At 39.1% G+C, this 23,473-nt stretch overlaps 1 protein-coding gene across 5 annotated transcripts in view; it reads right to left on the bottom strand.

Annotated features, from left to right (window-relative positions):
- Window positions 1-23,473, bottom strand: part of KIAA1549 (KIAA1549 ortholog) — a 142,660-nt gene that overhangs the window by 43,352 nt on the left and 75,835 nt on the right. For all 5 annotated transcript variants that reach the window (XM_015628562.3, XM_015628560.3, XM_015628561.3 and 2 more), the window contains exons 4-10: window positions 22,027-22,204; window positions 20,372-20,499; window positions 18,777-18,960; window positions 12,305-12,364; window positions 9,599-9,744; window positions 2,895-3,072; window positions 553-737 (exon numbers count right to left, since the gene is read on the bottom strand). In XM_015628562.3, coding sequence (XP_015484048.1) covers window positions 553-737; window positions 2,895-3,072; window positions 9,599-9,744; window positions 12,305-12,364; window positions 18,777-18,960; window positions 20,372-20,499; window positions 22,027-22,204 — 1,059 coding nt within the window. The remainder of the gene's footprint in view (window positions 1-552; window positions 738-2,894; window positions 3,073-9,598; window positions 9,745-12,304; window positions 12,365-18,776; window positions 18,961-20,371; window positions 20,500-22,026; window positions 22,205-23,473) is intronic.

Raw genomic sequence — 23,473 nt, 5'->3', positions numbered from 1 at the left:
ATCCACTAATGAATGTTCTAGCACTGCAACAGGTTCTCACAATTTCAACAATAAGAGCTCTGGGAGAACATGGAGCAGCCAGGATAGGTTCTAGCAAATTCTAGTTCCAGTATGAGGTATGATGGGTGGTGCACTTTAGCTGTCAGATTTGGTTAGCAGAAGCTCTCCAAAGAAAAATTCAGCCTTCTGGGGAAAACAAGGTCAATGATTCAAGACTCAGTCAGTACATTTCTTCTTATTCAGTCTCAGCCACAGCCTTGAAATGAAGTGATAAAGAAAGGTTCCTTTCAGCCTCAGTGCCCACATTTCAGAAGGATGGATCTATCTAATGCAGTATCAAATACCCAGGAGAATAAATAAAACACTATGGGATTCTTAAGTTCAACTATCATTAGACGACTTTCCTCCCTTTTTTTTCTGCCCGCTCTAAGCTGGAATGCTCTGAAACTGTGTCTACACACACTAGTTAAGGATGCCAGGTGTTCCCCAGAGTCTCACACTCGTTTATTCTCAGAATACTGAAGCTCCTCTCAGCACAGCTTCCCCTTTTACCTTCTGTCGCTGCTGAATGTTGCTCACTGTGTCTGGCTGAAACTCCAGCTTGTCTGTTCGGCAGAGCTTCCAGTATAAAATAATAACAATCAGGAGCACCACGGCAACTGGGACTGCCACCCCAACAATAATCCAGAGGTTGCTGTTCTGTGTCTCTGAAGTGGACTCCTTCAGCTTCTCCACAGCTGTAAAGTTAAAAGGGAGACAGCAGTATTACGTGACTGTGTATTAAACCGAGGACATTTCAAGGTTATGTATTTTTCTGTTGTAAATGCCAGTTAAGGAATTTATCAAAAACCAGCTGCACATCATAGGAAATGTCATACCACTATAAGTTAAGGTATGGCATGCTCAGGAAGCACAGGGCAGGAGATCAATTGTCCTGGCCCACCTTCTGAAGACCTGTGCTTAAAATACTGATGGAAATGGCACATCTACCATATCATCCTGTAACCCAAAACTAAGCTGACATAGTGAAAATTGGTCTAAAAAAATTACCACTAGCAAGGGTAAAACAGACCTTCCAACACTGCTGCCTGTTTCCTGCTTTAGGCAGTACTACCAGCTGCCTCTTCCCTTTAACATTTTATTATCACAAACAATTTGAACCTCCTCCACAAGGTGTATAGTTTTGCTGTGGTGACTACTTTTTCTTCTCTGTTTCATTGTCAGTGTTGTGAGATCCTTTAGGCCCAAGCAGAAAACAAAACTGCTGGAAAGGGTAATAGAACAAGTCATTCTTGTAAAAAGTAAATGGAAATAAATGACAAAACTTTCACTTGCTTATGTTGCATGGCAGTTAATTATGGAACTGAAAAACATAGCAGTAATACATTTCTAGTTAAATTGATGCACTTTCTAAAAATGATGTTTTCAAGTTAAAAAGAGTATTTCTATTTTTTCTGTATGTCATTTTATTAGTAGCCATTCCAGTGATGAGCCTTGAACTTAAAGGAATGTAGAATTCTTATATTTTATACATCTAACAGCTTATTTCTGGCATTAAGTTTTCTGTTATAAAAATAGCCCTTTTTTTGTCTATTTTCTTCCAACAGAAGCATTTAAAGATTTTTATGACTCTAACTCTTAGAAGAACTTTCTTATGACAGGACAAAGATAACAAGTTCCAACGTGCACAATAAGCTATGAACACTTTACGAAGTTTTCACAACATTTATCATTTTTGTAAAGAGAATTTATTCTTGCAATTTTTTTCACTTCTATCTAACCAGCATAACAGCCCATTAATGGATATTAAACAGATGTGTATGAGCTACTGACCTATCTGTACACAACTGTTTTAATAAGGGACGAAATCTAGAAACACAAACAGATGGTACAATTATTACTATTTTCTTTCTTTACTTTCTGCAGAGAATTTTAAACATCAGACACATGCTTGTTCTGTTGGCAAAATACCCTGTGGTGCCATGTAACTTATGCCTCCATATTGCACAGAAATGAGGAAAGGTAATTAAGCAGTCATACCAGTGAGGTATTTTGCAGCTCATACTTGCCTGTTCCTAAGATACCTTCAAGTTTCTTTCCTAATTGTAACACAGAATTTTGAGTAGGTAATCTGTCTCGCTACTAACTTATTTAATTTATATATAAATAGGTTAGTTATTTATATACCAAGCCTCCTAAATAAAGTAATTATATGGCTTTACATGACCCATCCTATATATTCTGACATGTATCTAGGAAAAAAAATCACATTAATTCTATATTATATTCATTAAAAGATCATATTACTTATATATTACCGATGGACAAACAAATAAAACCAAGATCAACCATATTCAATGGAAGAAATAAATGCCCCAACTACCCTTAGTGTACATCTTTCAGAGAAAAAGTAATTCAGACAAAAAAGCAGTGACTTGTGTTAAACTATGGCTGCTTATTATTATAACTAACATTACTCAGCTAAAAGAAACACACCAAAATGCCCTCCCATCTCACAACTGTGGGGTTTGTGCAAGCTCCTGGACTAGACAAACTGTAAAAAATACTGGACTAGCAGGATGACATGGACGTGTCAGGAAGCTCTTTAGTCAGCACAGTACTTTTCCAGCACAAGCATGGAATGAATGCAGTGCGGCTGGACTTAAGGACCCTGCTGCAACCCTCAGCTCAGCAGGCTCTTCAAGAGGCAAAACAACGCTGCACAGCTCACTGTAAGGCTGCTCAAACTGATTTCCTCAGGAGCATCAAAGCTGCAGGACTCCAAGAAAAAACCAGTGCAGCAGTGGGCACCGTGCAGTGCCGTAACCTCCGAAGCTGAAGACCCCCTTCCTGTTTGCCTTTGCTGGCACCGCTGCGGATTTGACAGGGCTTACGCTGGGCAACGCTGCCTTCAATGCGGTATCCCAGGATGATGGCAGCCCGCTGGATATCGACTCTGTTCATCAGGTCTGAGCACCTCAGAGCGCTCAGTCTCTCCCCATCCTGGTCCTCCACAAAATAGATCAGCTCCACGGGGTTATCGACACCAACTAAGCGTGACACGTTCACAATCTGAAAAGAAATTACAAAGCTTTTACACTTTAAGTTGTATTTATTTGGAGATCCCATAAATTTGGTCTTACAGTTCATACTCTCTCTCCCCTATTTTAACTGAAAGGAAAATTTTAGCCTTATAAAGGAACATGTATTTTCCTTTAAAGGAAAATATATCCCTTATAAAATACATTTTTATGGCAAACCTTCCCTTTCCCCCCTGCCTTCTTGTATCATAACCATGTACACATCTGGTAAGCAAGAGAACTGCTTTCACTCTAAAGATATCAACACTGTGCCAGCCTGGAAGCCTCTACTGCCTTTAGCAATTTTTGTTTAGAAGATGTGTGACTGCACTTCTCCCTTCTCTAAATACCTACTCTAACTTTGATTTGTTATTCATAACACACACACCTCTTTGCTCCAGTTTTTCTAAATGTTAAGCAGCTACACAGGCAAATATTCTGTTACCATCAAATAAAACTGTTTGCTCTGTTTCAACTTAAGCACTTGCACAGTCACCTTCATCCTCCAAACAGCTCCCCTTGGCATCCCCCTTTTCTCAGGAAGGAATGTATTTGACGCTGTGGGAAGCAATTCTTCCTACCTACATCTAAAGACATTAATAATCAAAAGAATGCATGCTATGAGGAAGCCCTGTAGATACTCTCTAACCACCAAACATCCACATTGCATATGAGAACCACATAACTTTGAATTCCTGTAAAATTACATCTTTTTTTATATAACAACTCCCCTCTGTTTAACCATTTACCATGTAATGGTGAGCTCTGATAAGAATTAGGACAAAAAATAGTAGGAGGTATTCTATCATGTTGTTTTTTTTTTAAGGCGTTTGAAGGGCTCTGGAAGGAATTGACATAAATAGAACAATGTATTTTACTTCCTTCAGAAATTATCCTCCTATAAAGTACATATTTAATAAACTATAATCTCCAAAACTGCCCATAGGCCTAAAGTAAAGCAAACATACAAATGTTTGCATGTCTGAGGCTTACAAAAGGAAATCTTTGTAATGTTTCCTTCCTAGTTTCCAACTAAACAAATCACGCTGAAGGAATGAAGCACAATTTCTAGCTCAACAGGAATGATGTTCTGGTTTTGGGAAACAGCAGCTCAACATGTCCTAAAACAGCAATTCTCAGCAATGGTAACAGCAAGATCTATATATAAATTTTAAAAAAAGAGGGGAGAAAAATGAAACAAGAGAAAGCACAACTGTCATAGAAGTCTTCCAGGATAAATCAGAAAAAGAAAGCAAAGAATAATGTTTAGTGTCAGCCATATTTCATGCAAGAAACAGAATATCTACAAATAGAGCAGAAAAATGTGCAGATCTCTGAAAAACAGCAAGAGCTGCTAACAGGACCCATTAAATGATGCTGCTACTCACCTGAACACCATTTACTCTTCTACCAGCTAAGGGAAAACAAATCCCTGACTGAAGTTAACAAAACAGCATCACTAAATAAGGTTTCAACACACATATTTGGCAGCTGTAAAACTAAATCTGACTTCATGGATCTCAAATATATAATTACTTAACAAATGCCCACAGCTTTATATTATGTCTGCTTCAGGTGGGCTGCTACAGCCTGGTCTCAGTGCACAGAGCAGCAGAATGTACAGACTGGTATCTGCTCCCAGCACAGATGAGACCTTCCCACACAGCACTTAACTCACATGGAGGGTGAGGGAATTGAAAGGCCATGTGGGACTGAAAATCAATGGGTTCTTCATTTTAATTTTATGAAGCCCCTCTGTGCAGCACAGCAAAGCCACAGAATCAGAGAAAATAAGAAAATTCTCAAACTGAACTCTCATATATTTTATGGCCTGTGAAGAACCCAAGAAGCAGTACAATTATGTGTCTTTCACACATCAGGTAATGGTCCCAAGCTGACTGAATGGGTTAACAAAGGAATTTCTCCACAGCTGCCTTTAGGAAAGGCAGAGGGTAAGAAGGACAAGATTCCAGTGCAAGACGTCACAAATGAAAGTATAAAAATTTTAACACAGAATTAAAAACAACAGCATATGGTTCTCTGTGCTGAGGAACAGGGATGAGTGAGAACAGTGAGAGTGGAGATAGGAAGAAGTAGCTGGAGGTATTTCAGCACAGTACAGAGAACATGGGAACAAGCACAAAAAACTTCAGTGGAGGTGCAGGCTAGCGCTGATGAACTGAGCTCACTATTTTAAGCTAAATTTTATCTGAAATAATTCTGAATACATAGTATTTTATGACTGCTCACACCATACAGAGAGAGAAGCTTCACAAAGAGAACCTGCAGACAATTTCAAAACCATGGGAAGATGGTTATGGATTTCTATTCTGGGAGAGATGATGACTAGCAGGGTAATCCCAAAGCAAATACAACACTTATACATAAACACAGTACCTGTGACAATATGAGTACCTCAGTTTCCATCTCTGTTACACTAATCCACTGAATTTTACTTATTGATTTTTGTAACTGGCCTCTGAGTTTGCTGAAACACAGCAAGTGACATACTGGGACTGATCTGTTTTAAATCTGGTAGTGGAACTGAGGTACACAGTCACTGTGCCTGTTTTTTATAGAGTTTCTGTATTCTAAGTTTTGTGACACATGGTTCCAAATTATACTCTTTGTGCAGCTTCAGACTGGTTTAGTCTCTGTCCTTGAGAATTCTAAGAATGCAAGCAGAGACAAATACTATTTGCCAGGCATCCAGCAAAGCAGCCCACATGTAAGAAAGCATTTAGGCATTTTACATTTATACTTTGGCAGTGAGGGATGAAATAGGGAGGGAGGAGATAGAAGAATTGTAAAGGCAGGAGGCAGAAAGTGGAGGGAGGGGGGAACTTAAAAAAAAAAAAGAAAAAACTAATTCAACTTCTGTGCACATAAATGATATCATCTTTGTTGATACTAGATGTGCACTTAACCTCCACACAGGAAAGGCTTAACTGTGTTCAGGTGTCAGTAAATTTAATTTAAAAAGTGTTTTCAAGTGAATATCATAGGTCAGTGAACAGAGTTGCCTTGGTAACAAAACCTAGTTTGTGATTTCAAGCACGGAAATACAAGTGGTGGGGAAGCTTCCAAGGTATTCTCAGAGTCTCAGGCAGCCAGTGGGATGTCCTGGTCAGCAATCCCCACAGGAGCAAGGAACCCCTGGGTGAACTGTCTCAGGGTCTCGAAGGCACGAGCACTACTCAGAAACAAGCAGATATGCACACACAATCTCCAGTGCCTGTGGCATGAGGATTATTTTACTTTCTTTCCTTCCTACACATTGGGAAAAAAATAATTGAAAAATATCCTCTTTCTGTCTTATTGAAAGTAGGATTTTAGTGTCTGGGCAATTAACTCAAGCTGTAGTATGGTCAGCACACAGAGGTACGAACAGGCTGTGAGCAGCCTGACAAGAGAGGGGCCAGTTGCTGCCTGGGATGGCTGCTGGAGGAGCCAAAAGCCTCAGAGGAAAAGGTGAAGCAGCAGCAGTGCCCAAAGGCTTTATTTATAAACCTAAAAAGTCACAGCAAGACATGCTTTCCTCAGACAGGAGAGACACATAAGCTGTCAGCAGAAAAACAAGAGAACGAATTTTTGCCTTCACAAAAAGATCAATTCAGTCATTACATTCTCTCATAAGCTGCTACTTCCTCACACACATTGCAACTAAAATGTTCTTTAGCAGAATGTTCTGATGTTCAAGTGTTTTAGCAGAATGTTCTTTAAATCAGAACATTCTGCTTTTTTAAATTTACTACCATAATCTTTTCACTTTCTATTAGGTTCAAAGGACCAAGCATGTTAAAATGAAGGAAAATTAATTTTTTTATTAGCTGCTGGTGTACTTTTAAACTACAATTAAGCCATTTAATTCCTAAAAAATGTAATGAGAATTATTACAGAAAACTATTGACAAAATATAGCACGGGTCTCTGCAGATGCAATGCAAACCACAGTAAGCGTGTGCCTTCAAATCTGCAGCAACAGAAGATGCATATTGAAAATATGTATGGCTTACTCTTAATGTCAAACATTAACACAACATCACACAAAAATCAGTGGAACTATCAGAAGTGTAGCAACCCAGTGTGAGGCTTCAGAGGGGTTTTGGTACATAGTGGCTACAGGCTTTTTTCTCTTTTTATCGTGGAGTGCCACCTGTTAACAGCACAGACAGTCAAACAGGAGGGGAAAGCCTGCTATTTGGGTACCCTCCAAAGCTCTTCTTCAGTGTGTCTAGGTTTAAAGCATAATTTTTAACATTCTTAGGTACTAACACATGCCTTTAGAAATTAAATCTAAATCTCACAAGGTATCACTTCTATATCCTGAGCATGTGAAAGGAAACTAATATGCCTGCAGTGACATTCACAAATAATTGCTTCACCTCTTGACCTACAGTCCTGATTTTCCACAGAGCTTAGAAATGTCACATTTCAATACACTATAAATATATTTCACCTCAGGAAAAACTCCGCTCTACAGGGTCATAACACAAGTGAAATGTGAGTCTAGTCCTTAATGGACATATATACATGGTCTGCTAATAAAACTGTGCAACACTCCTGGTGCTGGCAGCTTTTGTTCTTATTTTCACTTCACTGTGCTCTACTATCGTAAGAGTCACTGATTTATGTGCAAGAAATATATATAGGAAAATCTGAATATAAAGCACAAGAAACATTATTAGCTTTCCCAGAAGACACAAACACATTTCAAACAGCTTATAGACTTGGCTATGAGGAACAGAATTATCAGCAGTAAAAGGTTTATAGCAGATGCCCATGGACAAGATCCTCAGCTAACAGAGGAACACCCTTGAAAGAAACCATCCTTCAGCTTGGAGCCTAGGACCAGGTGCATCAGTCCAGCTGCACACAACAGCCTCTCAGGCTGTCTCACCTGCCACACACCTGAGCATCCTGCCAAGGAAGCTACCAAGGTGCTGCAGCACCTGCAGGTACCCGCTGTTCTCATCCAGAAAAGCCCAGCACACACACCTCCCCCCAAGGTATCTCCTCAGCCTCCCTTCCTGCACATCTCCTTTATTACAGCTCTAACCCTGCCTGAGACTGTGGGCTGGGAGTGCCTGGAGAAGCCCTGTGATGGTAAGATGTGCTGACTGTAATGAATAGAATCCTCCTCTGCCCAAAGACAGCAGTTGGCAGGCTCTTTGCACTAATTAAGTGGCATAAATGAGCAGCACTGCTGTCTGGAACATGAGCTGCAGACCTCACCTTATGTCCCAGTACATAATACAAAGTCAAAAGAAAAAATGCTGTATTTTCACTTTCCAAAATACTACTCCTTATCCAAAAAAAGATGTGCCCATAATTTTGTGCATGAAAAAATAAATTACCTGAGCTTTATTGTGCAAAGTCATTAAACTGTAATCTAAACATACACATTTTATAGGCTGTGGTATCTTTGCTAGCAACATAAGGAATATTTGTTTAATTTATATGCAAAGGGAGGACAAAGGCACAATGAACAAAGTGCAATAAGAGGTGCTGGGAATAGGAGATCTGAAGCAGACACCTATTTGCAGCAATTCAAAGCTGTACAGAAGAAAAATAAAATAAAATCTCTATTACTGAAACAGATGTTTCCGAGACAGGAAAGCAGAAGTAAGAATATCCCAACATCTGGAAATTTCAAGTGGTAGCAAAAACTGTAGAATTAAATTAAATAAAGACAATACATCTGAGATGCAAAAAGGGCATCTGGGAGGTAAACCAACTGTCAATGGATTAGCTGGAAAAGGTAATTTTTAAGAAGATGAGCCATTAAAAAAGTACTTTAGCTTTCAAATTGTTGAACTGACTAAAAAGAACATATCAGAATTTAAAACTTTAAATTAAATATCCAAGTCTTCTTGGACTTTATGTGAATAAATCCACCGTGACAAAACTCTAAAGCAGCACTGGACTGCAGATAACAGAAGTTGCTATGTGTGCAAAATTTGGCACGATTAATAATTTCTACCTGAAATCCAAACATGTGACCAGGAGTATTGTGACAAATGTGAAGGGGTAGAATGTACTACTCTACTGCTGCATCTAGCCACATATGATTCTACTTTGCATTTCTACACCATTGCCAAAACATCACAGAGAGCTGTGAAGTAGCTGTCCCAGGAGATTAATTTTTTCCAGATGATCATCCTGTCTCCTTTTGCTAGGCACCTCATGTAAGCCAAATGAGATATAACATTTTTTAAAAAAGATGTTGGTAAAAAAATTTTCAATGTTCTAAGAAACCATCTTAATTTTTTAGTAGACACTTAATCAGTTACTTGGATTTGTTATGTTTAGCTTAAAAGACATGTGGTGCTTAAAAGAACCACCCTATTTTAGGTGCAAAGCACAAGTATCACCAGCTAGCTAAAGGTGACACGTGCTTTTGAGTTATACTTCTCAACTCAAAACCTGAACTTCGTTAACTTTGTTAACACTGATGTTAACTTATTCAATAATTTATCATCCTTTATTTCTCATCCTCTGATTCTGAGCTCTTCATACCTGCACAATGTTGCTGCCTGCAAAACTGGCCCGTCTCCATATCCGGCCTCTGACCAGAGCCTCGTTGAACAGGTGAGCGAGTTTGCGCTCCATCTCAGCCCGAAACACCTCCTCCTGAATGCGCTGGTCCACGACGCCCAGCAGAACTGCATTGCACAGGAAGGGCCAAGAAAACAAATTCATTAGTTCAACTTCTCAGTTCCTTCTCCACAACTTCAGTGGCAAGCTTTGAGTGTGACGGCTCAGGGACAATTTGAGAGCACCTGTATTTAAATGGGAATTCTGACCTGTTCAGCTGGAGGTTACTTATTGGATAAGGGAGGCATTTGGTAGGAAAAAGTCAAAATAAGTCATTTCGGGGGGGAAAAAAAATAAAAAATTCAGGCAAAGGATTTTTTTGGAACCTTAGCCATGCTAGACAGACCCAGGATAATAAGGAAACTATTTCAATTCTAAAAATGCATAAAATCATGAGCATTCAATGAATTTTTAAGAACTACTAAAAGAGAAAACTTAGCCTAAGTCATCTGCTTCAACTAATTGCAATCAAAAGTGTTGTGCTCAGAAGTGATACAGAGTGGGGAGGGCAAGGGTTCAGTGATGGAGAAAAAGTAGAACAGCAGCACATGAAGGAAGCTGTGTATTCAAGTGCAACTTCCCCTGATAGGATTAACAAGTATGCCAATCACAGCAGAAAAAAAAATGGTTTGCAGCCTTGCTCACTTGGCAACCAGGTACCCTGGGTCACTGGGGCAGCTAATGCTGAGAGGAATCCCTGAAGGAAAATGAAAAAAGGGTAGACTTTTACTAGCAAGATGGCATCCAGTTGGAGAAATATGGAGTGAATGGAGCAATAGTCATTCAAATGATCCAACTGAACAATCCTCCAGGACAGCAAACCAGCTCACTGCTGATGGCATCAAATAAATTCAGTTTTAATTCTCCTCCACTAAAAATGTTTGTATTTTTTAGAAGCAGCTTTCTGTTTCCACTTTTTTTTTTTTAAAGTGTAGTGCTTGATAAAAAGCCACCAATTTGCTAAAACTCATTTAAATTTATTTTTTTAAAATTTTAAAATCAAATATATTAAAGCTACTTTTTAAATTTGAAGATTTTCACTGCAGATGTCAGAAAAAGGAAACATTTTCATGATTTCTCACTGAGATCAACAGTATCTGTTTTCTAAATTCAATCACAGACTAAGTACCTCAGAATTAAACAGCAAAATAGACAGTGACCTAAGGCTATTATATACACCAAGCAGAAAACTGTTCTTGGCTGTGTATTGGATTTCAGTATCAATAAATTATGTTTAATAGTATGAATTACATTCTACAACAGAGGGAGAACACCGCCTATCCCAGCTTTTTATGACTATTGGGATACATGCACATGTATCTGGGTAATTTGATATTAAAAATCTTTACATGCATAGATTCGATCACTTTCCCATGTCATGATTCATTACAATACAAAACGCTGACTGAAAGCACTGACCCAGCCAAAGTCTACTAAATCTCCCCAGAATCCTGCAAGAACTGAGACTACAAAAAATTCCTCTACAGTAAAAAAAAAAAAAAAAAAAAAAAAGAAAAAGTTGCTGCAATTGGCTTTCAAAATCTTACAGGCAAGAAGTTTATCAAAACCCATGGGAATGTGATTTCAGAGATGGAAGAACTTTTTATTTTACTGCAGGAGCTAAGGGAATTTTCAGCAGAAATGGACAAACCCAAGGCTGAGCAAGAGAGGGAGCAGGTGTAGCCAAAAAAGCCAACACAAATCTCTAAGGAAGGATGTCACTGGTTATGAGATACACATAGGAGCTTCTCCCACATTAGTGGGCATTATCTGAAATTCTAAATCTTTCTTCACTGAAACAAACCACATGGGGCTTCAGAAATTAAGGTGCAATTTTGTTTCCTGCTTAAAGCGGTGACTGGTGAGAGGAGACAGGGAAACCTGGAAAAAAAGAGCAAGTCCATACAGCAGGTGAATCATGGGTGATAAAAGTTGTAGGAAGACAAGAGTGTATCCAGTGGGGCACCTGCACCCTAGGAACAAGTTTGGTAGGCAAAGCCTCCTCACCAGTCAGTCTTAAAAGCAGCAGGTAAGACCTAAAGCAGACAGGCAACCTCAGCTGCCTTTGAGTACCTAAACAAAGTGACAGCTTAACCACACCTGTAAATTACAGAATAAAACACTCAGAAGGCTTTGGTGGGAGGGATCTCCCGTGAACGAATCAGAAGAGATCAATGAAATGCGATGAAACTCCTTCATGTACTCAGAATTCATCTATTTTCACTGTGTTTTATTCCAGGCATGTTTTGGTAGAAAGTGTCACACAAATAAAATTTTAATTTTCACTTAAAATAGATATCTAAAAATCAATGTGGCATATTGTCAATATGGAGAGTAGACACTTTAAGCCTGACAGTCTGAGTTGTTTCACTAAGAATGAACTGCCTTACAGACAAAAAGTGCTTTGTGTGCATTATCAAGGAATTTCAGAAATTAATTCTAGACCAGGGATTTATATTTCCCAGATATTCCAGGTCACTGGGCCTTTGGTTTTGTAATTTATTCAGCTCAGACATGTTATTACCTCATAAAAATGCAGCACCCCTAAGCTATTGATATTTATGCAGGCTAGTTATTCCACTAACACAACTAATTGCACTTTTTCTTACTCACAGAGACCATACGTACCTGTTCTCACCCAGGAAGATTTCATCAGCTGGGACACATTAAGCTTAGGATAATGAAAGGCTGAAGGAAAAACAGAATGGAGGAAAAACATCAGTAAGGAACAGTATTCTGAACAACATACACAAAACCAGAAGCCACTACATAATTTATACTGTCAGCAAGCATCTTATTTACACAGATGCATTACTGCTCCTGAGGCAACGCAGACACAATGGCAAGGGAAGTGCTCCGAACGTACACTGCCGAGTTTGTCTCTAACAAAAAGAAGCTAACTGAAACAGTCAGATTTATTACGTGAAAGACTTCAAGCTGCTGCACAGAGGTCATTGCTCCCAGGAATTTAAAAGCTCACTGTCTGAATTGTGACTCTTACTGAGCTAGCTGCAGGATCAGCCTTTTGCTCAAAGGGCAGTGAGGTAACTCATGAGCATCTCAGGATGAAAGTAAGACCTTCTCTGAGGCAGAAACTACAAGGAAACAATAAATGTAAAGCAGAGAACTAAACACATATGATTTGTGTTCCAGACTTGTACAGGGGGAAGCATTTAAAAAACACCACCTTGATAATTATTTTTTTTTTTTTTACAAAACCCACAAATAACTGCACATAGAAACACTGCTGTAGACAAACCTCACAGATTTTCTGTTTGGCTTGCTGGCTCCAAGCTCTCTCAATTTCTAAATTTTCCAAAAAGAAATCTTTGTCCCTGTAAGGAAAACTGTCTATTTCTACTGACTTCAGTATAGATAAGATTTTTCCCAAGGTTTCCACTGGAGAGCAGTAAAGACATGCTGGGAAAGAAGTGAAGATGGGGGCTGGGCCAACAGTTTCCTCAAGGGAAGTCTTAAGCTTCACTACGGCAATAAGGAAAAGAAAGGGTCTTAACTTTCTCAAAATATTTAATCCAGATGCAGTTTGCTAAGCATTATACAAAGGTTAATTTTTAAACCATTTCATGAACAGAAAGAATGCAGCACGTAACAATTAAATGACCTGGCCCATGCTGGATCAATTTAGAATAAAGATGTCTATGGTTGTGGAACACGGTCTATGGTTAGCCACTACTTTATGTTTCAGAGAAGTAGAAAATTCAAGTTTTTCAAATTAATGATGCAAGAATTTGTAGACAAGCTGTTCTCTGTCAATGTACCAAAAATCTGATACTTTCCTCCCTTAAAAAGCTTAGCATTTTTTTGGTTAAGATAAATGCAAAAGAATCGTTAATTATATTTTACCTTTTATTTTCACAGATTTATAACTAACTCCTATTGGAAAAAAAAAATCATTTGTTATTCCACCTTTATTTCAGTAATAGCACCACTAGCTCAAAGATGACCACCTGGCTGGTGCCCTGTGACTGACTATTCAGAAGCACGTTAGAACATGGTCCTTTTTTTCTGAACAGGAAACACTGGCCCTCTATGCAAGTGATCAGGATGCACTAAATTTCCAAAATTCTCAGACAAACAAAAAGCACCTCAGAGTCCATTTAAACACACACATTTATTTTTGGCATCCTGCTACTTGGTTCTTCTGATTGTAGTGTTTAGATTGAAATTCTATTTACTCCAGTCATGCAATTGTTTACTTCAATTTAGAAATGGAAGCTGAACAAAAAAAGCATAAACTAAACTGAAAACTGAGATGCTGTTGTTTTCCAAGCATGGAAAGAGCATGATAAGGAAATCAAAAACCTTCCATTGGCCAAAATGCTTTGAACTCCTACCAATTTTGAGTTTTTTCTTCTTTAACCCAAAATCATGTTTCGCTTCAATACTTAATGTGCTCTTCACAATTTTTCTAATTAGTACTTGAAAATGATTTAATTCATGCAAATTGCTGGGTGACTATTCATTTAAACTTTCCACGGAATTAATGCAACTTAAAAATAAACCAACTTGAGCAGAAAATCTTGACATTGAAAAGTAAGATGTGCTGTGATCATTGCCAGCTAAGACTAGGTTCTAAAACCTGACAAAAAACACTGAAAACTGTAAGAAGTCAGCAAATCCAGGTTCCAATTCTTACACCACAGGTCACTCAAGTGTCTCACTGACACACAGATCTTGGAGCCCGTCTGGAGTCTCAGGACTGCAGCAAGATCATGTTTGCAAGATTTCTAATGTCTTCTGGAACTAACAATTATAAACAGCACTGACTGATTGTTATTCTGAGGGGGATGCTGGATAGACAAAATGCAATTATTAGCTAGATTGCAGCTGGTCTGCTAATGACTCTGGATGCATTAATGAAGTAGATGCTGGCATCATTAGAAGATTCTAACACGCAGCCCTGGAGCACCATACCGTGTAAGAGCATTGATTTGGTGCTGAATGAAAAGGGAAAGGTCACATGGCCACCCAGAGACCTACTGACAACAGTCTAAAGCACATCACTCAGGCAGTGTGGCCACTGCCAGATGTTCTGAGGATCTCTGACTCCCTCCTACAGATGTGTGGGACCATGCAGGATAGAACTGGTATCATGCTGATTCTTCTTAGTTCTGATAAATGGAGAACAGTAGTAGAAAGCATGGAGGGAATGCAGTATTTGGAATGAGAAGGCATTGAATGAAAAATAAAATTCCATGCATATACTGGGGTGTGGCCAGTAGCAACACAGTGTCTGTTTAAAATCTGATCCAAAATCCACCCAGAAAAAGATTGCCAAATATTTCTGCAGTCCTTGGACCATATCATACAATTTTATATTTATCCTATTGGCCTTGCAACATCTCCAAGACAGCCAAAATAGATGACATGCATCAAAGTGCTACTTAGCACTGAAAAAATAGCAAGTCCCAAGGCAGCTCTCTCTGCTTAAAGTTGTAATAAAAACAAAAAGCTTTATTCAGGATAAGTTCATGAAGGCAAATGCTGCCATCTACTCCACAGCTAGCCTTTATCTATCCTCCAAGAGATCTGCCAGCCATAAAGAGATACCAAATACATAGTTCCCTGCTATTTTTAATGAACTAGCACCCAAACCCTGTGATTAGACTTGGTTTTCTTTCTGCTGACATGTAGATCATGACCATCTAACCAATTTACAATCTGAAACATGAGCTATAAGGTGGACAATGAAAAATAAGCACGGGAAAGGTGTCAACTGGACATCTGAATAGAAACATGTTGCTGAAGTCACCTAGAAATCTTCTGAGGAAAGAAGGAAGTCTGGAAGTTTTCAGGTTTGGCCATTTTCACAGCCCTATTCCTGCAAAGAACAGTCCAAATCTGTCAAACAACTTTCACTCTTCATCCTGACTCTAAATCTACGACACAAATCAACACGAGTGTGGGAAAAAAAAAACTGACAAAATTCCTGGTGTTAATGATGTGCTGCACAGGGACAAACCACACAGTTAAAACTATAAACAGGACATACCATTTATTTGAATACAAACCTTGAGAGGACAGTGTGTGAAAGGCAATGCAAAGTGAACAAGTGGCAAGGAGCAAATACATTCTTTGTATTTCACTGTATTTTGTATTAACAAGGCTCATATTTGGGATATTGATGTCAAGGTCTCAACAATGTTGAGATGTCCAAGTAGTTTTTCTTGGGTATGATCAACTTCAACGCCCAAAGTTGGGGGTTGAGCCCTGGCACTCAGCTCACCCACAAATAATTTCTTCAGATGCAACTACAAAACTTACGAGATCATGCACAGAGTCCTTAAGGGAAAAAGAAATGTCACCACCGAGAGCATTAAGTGTCAGCATGCCTGATAAACTGGAGCACAAAGAGAACAGAACAGCATGGCATGGAACATTATACATAAACACTAACATATACATATATTGTTAACATGTAAATATCCAACATCCCAAGAAAAAGTCACACTGAAAGCAGAGGTTTGCATATTAATTTGCACAGACCAAAGCAGATTTATCAATCTAAGGTGCTGTAACACCTTCCCTGCTACAGTTACTCTGTAAAGCAAAGCAAAGCATGAATGCAGAGATCAGGGCCTAGAAACAGAAACACTTCAGCATCTCCCTGCCAAAGTAGCTTTGAGGATCTGGCTGTTGGTCACCCTCAACAGTCTGTTGAATAAGATGTTTCAGGAAGGAACTGCCCAATGCTGCTGAGCCTTTGGACAGGATTTTTGGCTCTGAATCTGAAAATCTACAACCCTGAGGCTCCAAATCCAGTCACAGCAGCAGTGTAAAAAACTGTAGGAACAGCTAAAAATAACTGGCCGTGGTTGTCTGACTGATAAAGAGTCTGAACTACATTCATCATTTCTGTGCTTGCTGACAGAAGGACCCACAGCTCTAGTAATCTGAGAAACTATTGGCAAAACATAGCCAACAGCAAATAGCCAATAGCAAATAGTACCATAGCTGGTATTCCAGAACAGTGCCTACAGTGCGTATCAAAGCACGACTGAGACCAAACTAGACCAGCTCAAACCCAAATGTGCTGTCCTGCAGTGGGCTCAATCAAATGTAAACATGAGATCCTCTAAAAACAAGCAAGTCAAATGCTGACAGGATGTTCCTTAATTTAGGATACCTTATCCACCAAATCCTCATGTTTTCTACATTGCAGTCTTTGGGAAGATCTCCTAGCTCCTAAAAATCCTGACCTCTCTACTCATCCTGCTTGGTTTTGTAATTGACATGTGACCACAGGGCTCCATTGGCACTGGCCTGGAACCACCCACACTGACCAGGCGCTGTAGACATTCAGGTAACACAGGGACAGCTCCTGATAAGAGTATTAAAGTGATTTCAAATTTCCTAAGCACCATCAGGAAAGAAAAACAGAATCACTGTATTGTTTGGTTTGGAAGGGACCTTAGAGGTCAACTAGTTTCAACCCCAAGGACAACCACATGCATGCATGTTTAAAAGGAATGCCTTGCCCCTATGACCAGCCTTGGTAGAAATTCTGTTATCACTTAATTGCAGTGTAGCCCCATTGCACAATCCAGAAGATGGATTCTCAGCAAGGGGCAACCTGCAAACGCACTACAAATATAATTTCTGAATATGTGGACAAAACCAGAAGCTGTAAGAGCCCGTGTAGTAGTACATCACAGGAAAAAAAAGCATCCCTCAACACCAAAAATTTTACCAGAGACTAAAAGCTACCTAACCCCAAGTGCAAATGAATAAGAGATCACACAGAACAAAGGTGTCTTTCAAGCAATCAAAGTAAGAGAAATATTTTATTTGAATTCAGTGAGCAATAAAGATCATAGCCCACAGTGTGAGATGTTTTGTGGCTTCCAAGATTTAAAAAATGCTAGTCATCTACGGACAGGGATTCTCAAGACTTTTGGTCCTGGGTCCACTGAATTGACCTACCACTGCACATTGAGCTCACACTCAATGTGAGACCAAATGAGAACAGAGATGAATCAACAACCTCATATTTTTTAATTGATTGTGGGAGTCGAGGCATTGAAAATGCTGAAAAAAGTTAAATAAAAAAGCTTCAAAAAATTAGTATGCTTACACTGCTTCCAGTAAATGGGGAACTACCCTGTGCTGTCATCTTACCTAGATTGAAAGCTGCTAAGGAGAGCAACTTTTCTGTTGGCAGTGACTCTCTTTACAGTATTTTCACTGACATACACAGCTACATAATGAACACTGGCTACTATTAGACCTGATTTTCCACTACATGTTTAACTATATTGCAAAAGTCACTGTGTCAGATGCTATGCACCTCTACAGCCCATAGAAATAACTCTGAAAATTAAAAAGCACAGTGAGATTGGAGAAATGGGTTATTAATGGACTGAGTCAATAACACCCACCAGCAAGTACTATTCTCCCATGATCTTGCTTACACTCATGAGTCACCTGAAAAATCTAACCAAACAGAAGTTATCAAGGCCAAGTGTCAAGCAAGCTCTGCTATGCAGGAAGCTCCCATTCATCTATGCTTAGGATGCTGGTGGTCTGAAAACATTTTGCCATGCAAATGTACATAAAAAGTGAGAAAGGTAATACCTTAAAACATAACAGACTGCATAGACAAATTATTTCAGACTATATGGGCAAATATCAGCTTATGTAGCCAGTGTCCCAGGATTTCTAGAAGTCAGAGACTCGGTTAAGAACAGCACAATGCTGAAAGCAGTGAGCCCTCCTGAGAATTAGCAAAGGCCTCTGCAGACGTAGGCACAGAGACACACCTTGGACTGCACTTCACAGCAGTACTGATGTAAGTGATTTTCTTATTTTTAGATCTGGACTAAGACCAGTGGACTGACAAAGCCAGGTTAAGTACAACTGACCTAGCACAAAATGAAAGTATGATGACAAAAGCAGCAAGATGCTGTAGCACCAAAATGTGAGCAGAAAGAGGCACAGATTTGCTCTGCAGAACTCATGATACAAGTTAGGTACTTGCAGCTGCATTATCAGTTATGCACAAAATTATCTGAAGATTGTAGAGAGGGAAGATACTGAATACAAAAGTATTTTGCAGTATTGGATAACAGCAAATACTCACGTTCAGCAATCTGCTGCACAGGAAAGCCCAGATAGAAGCTGAATTCCACCACGGACAAGTTTCTGAGCTGCTCGCTGACTTCAGACCCGTTTAGAAAACCAGACCTATCTCGGATGGCAAAAACAATGCTCACAGGGCCCTGTCGAAATGCCACCCCAGGCCTGCTTAGAGTTATATTCAGTATCTGAAAAGACAGTATTGAAGCAGGGTCAGCAAAATCAAATCACTGCTATTTCCATCCCTTCCTTGATAGACTTTTCTTTTTTTTCTAGAATGAAGAGGGGGCCAATTCACATCAAGACACATGAACATCTGTTCCAGATTGGTTCAGCCAGCTGAATCTCAGAAGAGGCAAAGTTACATGTGAATTCCTCTTCAAAGAGTTATTCTTTAAGGTCAATCATATTCCAGAATGATCTGAAAGCTACAGCCAGGAAAATGATGAGGAGAAAACCACCTAGAAAGGCAGTCAGCAAAATAAATCTAGTCCTAAATAAGCCTTAGATGAATGCCAAACTGCAGGGAACAAAAGAAAGGGATTGATTAGGGTAAAAAAAAGTTCTTAAAATTATGTTCTCTTGGTTAAAATCTCCTCCACCATGCGCACCCAAAACCCACCACTGGTTAGAAGCCTTTTTGTGGCACCAATATACACAGCAACTGTATTCATGTAGATAAACCTCTTCCTAAAATAAGAAGTATTTAAAGTAAGTTGGCTAAGCTGATAGTCCAAGAAATTGTTTTGCATGTTCTGTCTTCAGCCTATGCAGTGACAGCGTGTTTGAAGTTCTTAGCACTTCTCTGTATGTACTACTGCAGTACTTTAGGTACCCTAAAATTTACATAATTTTTCTTCCTGAATTTATTTTAGGGCACCACAGATGGGTATTTATGATGTCAGTTAAACAACGTAATAAATTTTTTACTGAGTTTGTTATTACAACAAAGTTAGATTAAATTTAAGAATTCAAACAGAAGAGGGAGTTGGTCTCATTAAATGGAATTACTGACTTTCCAGGCAGATCTATGCTCTGCTGGGTGATTCAGGGCTCTGCACATATGCAATACCTTTAATTTGTGAAGTTCCAGTAGCAGCTGACACAGACATCATATACTGTAAGTATTTGTAGACCTCCAAAGCAACTAGCAGGCTTGCTCACATGATGGCAGGGTCATGTAACTTCTATATTCCCTAACAGGGTCTTCAGCATGGCAATGAGACCTGAAAGCCTTCTTCTAACAAAAACCTTTTAACCACAACTTAAACTTTTAGTAAACTATGATGGGAGTGACTCCGATAAGGGTTGGAACCCTTTTGTTTAAGAAATTATAAACCCTATCATAATCAATAATGCTTTTGAATATAAATAATCACCTTGGATCATTTTTTCAAAAATCTTGTCATATTTGGTGCCATATTATTTTCTAAGGGAAAAACCCAACCGACTTCATGACAAAGCCTCATAGTTCTCCATCACCTAGACTGCAAGTGACTGCCAGCGAACACCTAACTCATTTTACTGTCTGGGTGAAACACAGGATGAGTAAAAGTGAGGGGTAAAAGGGACAGATTCAAAACATGCTCATCCTCTCACCTGCACAGTGAAGTTGTAGAACTCCTGGTGTTTGTTCACCTCCAGGAATGCCATTGTCAGCCCTCTCTCAATGCGCTGGCTAAAGGTGCAGAACCCAATATCCACATTCCGAGGTACAAACTGAAGCACTGAAAGCAAAGGGCAATTATTCCTACAGAAAAGCATTTCCATGAGAGAGAACAAAACAAGCAACAGAATTCACAGGGCTATCATTTTCTTCTCTCATGAAGATCAGGACACATTCAGGGAAACACCAGATAAAAACACATTAAAAATACATTCTGTGTTGCTGCAGTAAATTCTCTACTCACTAATACTGGTTGCAGCAGTAATTAGATCTCTGAAAGACACTAGTGACAAAATACTTACTGTGTCCTCTTGTGTACTAAAAGACCTTCACTGTATACATGTGGCTAACTTCCCCTGACCTGATCAGTGGACTGGCCACACTGAAATCCTGAGTACCCAACCAATCCATGAAAATCTTCAGAAAAAAAAAGCAACAAGTATCTCTTTCTTGTAGCCTGAAATACAGTATTTAGTTGTTCAAATGACTACATATTGGATCCATTCATGCACATTAGTATTGGTCTAGTACTTTAAAAACTCTTAGCAAGATAGCTTTTTAATTTAGATACAGACATCTTTAAGTTCAGAAGAAAGAGCACAAGATAAAAGGAGTGTAGAGGAACATGATCAAACACACAGACCTTAACTACATGCACATCTGTGGATTTCCAGATATAGTCTTACCCAAAGAAATGCTACAGTTTGCTTACAGACCCTAACAGCAGCGTCATACAGAACCATTCTTTGGTTCCAAACCAAAGAATACATCTACTGTCTATCTATAAAACCACATTAAGCAGTGGAAAAAGACATCACACCTGCACAGTTAAAGAGATGTCTTGCCATACAATTATTAACAGAGCATAAACAACACACAAAGTGTACCTGAACAAAAGTACCACATTGACATTTATTAACTCTGCTTGTATGCTCAGTCCCTGTCACTACCTCATTACACAGTCAGCCAACCAGGCAAGCAGTTTTATCATGCAAACATGGCCCAAAGAAGATTTTAAATGACAACACTGACTCTTAAAATCTATTACATGGGTTCTATTTTGCTTCAGATTATTAGCAGTCAAACTTTGCATAAATCGCTCCATTACAGCAGCTATGGAAAGCTGAATATTACATAAGAAATCCTCCTGCTCATGTCATACATGAGCCATCAATCCTCCTGCTCACCAATTCTCCTACATCACGACAACACAAAAAAGCAGCTTTTAACATAAATTTAATCTGAAATTGACACAAGCATTACAAAGTAGCTGCACTGTGATTTTATGAATAAATGTTTCATGGATTTTTTTTTTTTCTCTTCTCACCTTCAGAAGCAAGAGAAAGAGCACACCTATTATGCAATGTACCAAAAAATATTCCTGAAAAAAATCCATGAAGTGATGGGGTTAACTGTTTACAATTTATCACCTCTCTGCCACGGACCTGTAAATTATGTCATTAACAAAAAGAATTAAGATTCACATCAGAACACAGGACTTATGTTCTCTCTCAACCTTGCATCCCAAGTGAAGAAGCATGAGTCAGCAGGAAGCTACCTTTTCCCCTCTGTGCCAGGAAGAACTCACCTGTCTGAACTTGGAATCTGTTGTCTGGCACAGTGAAAGAAGGATGCAGAGAGAGGATCATGGGGGCCTCCCCACGAAGAAGACTGCTGTTCACAAGCACGTTTATGACAGCTATTGCCGTGTAAACAAAGGGACCAGATGTCACCAAGAAAGCAAATTTAGGGGAAATTTTATAAACCTACAAAAAAAAAATATAAAAATCAGAAATTAAAAAAAATCCCCAACACATCAATGTTAAATTTGGCAACATTTTCGACCTACAGTCTCATACAGTTCAAAGCCGCCTCATCAAGAGGTAGGAAAATGCAGTCTTTATTTTTCAAAGAGCAGCAGAAGCACAGAAACTAGTGCTGTGCCTTGCAGCCTCTGCTCCAGTGCATCACAGGCAACTCCCCTGTGCCAGGTGCACCTACTGGAATCTCTTCAGTACAACACACCAATCTCAGCACTTCTTGATTTATCACATTCCCATGTATTAGCACTCCCCCTCGCCTACATTCCCCTGGTGTACATAACATTTCCCATACAAAATTCCTATTTACTTACTGAACTGCTTGCATACCTTCTGCATTTCAGTCATACACCAATATAGTGAATACATCCTATACCATTCATATGTGGCACAGAAGGAGTAAAATAAACATAACCAACATTCTTTAACTGTAATTTTCCCACTCAAGAAAATCTTCTTTTGGGGAACATTTCTATCTGCTCGTTTCAACACAGTTACCACATTACAATTCATGTCCTGACTTTGAGTCTTCATAAAACCCTAAGGAGCCTCAGACATCATGTAAAAGAAATGAGAACTCAAGTTAAATATAAACCTTCAACCATGCAGACATTCTTACCCATCATTTCTCAGCCACCTAAGTAAGAACAAAGTGAAGGGTTTTATTTATTTAAACATATTGCAGTGTCTTCCCTCCTTCAGAGAAACTCTCAATATTAAGAACACCTGTTTCCCCACCGTTATTTTCTTCCTTTTTGGTTTACTCCCCCAGTTTGCTTAATTTGCCAGTGGCAGTCAAACCTCAAAAGTATTTTGGGCTATCCAACACGATGGCCTCACAGATAAATGTAAACCAGACACTCAAAGTTTCTGATGAATGTGGACCTCTTCAGTGAAGGGATGCTAGCACCTGGCAGATGCCATGCTGGTGGAGGGATTTGTTAAGGTAACTTCAGGAACAGGCTCATAGAAAACCACAGTGCCACTTAAATTGTGACCCACATATTCCTTACTGGTATTTCTGCTGCAGTGTAAAGTGATGGCAACTGCTGTTGAGATGAGACAGCAAGCAGCTCTTTCCTGTCCTTGAAAAAGCCTGCATTTCAGAGAGCTCATCTTCACCAGAAGAAACTACCTCAGCAGCAGAAGGAAATGAGAAAAATAATCTATGCTGCTCATTATGCCTTTCTTCCTTCTTAGCCCACAAATATATGC

This window comes from Parus major, chromosome 1A (genome assembly GCF_001522545.3).
Source record: "Parus major isolate Abel chromosome 1A, Parus_major1.1, whole genome shotgun sequence".
Lineage (NCBI taxonomy): Eukaryota > Metazoa > Chordata > Aves > Passeriformes > Paridae > Parus > Parus major.
Note: the sequence above shows the minus strand (reverse complement) of the source record. Positions and strands in the feature narration are given on the sequence as shown.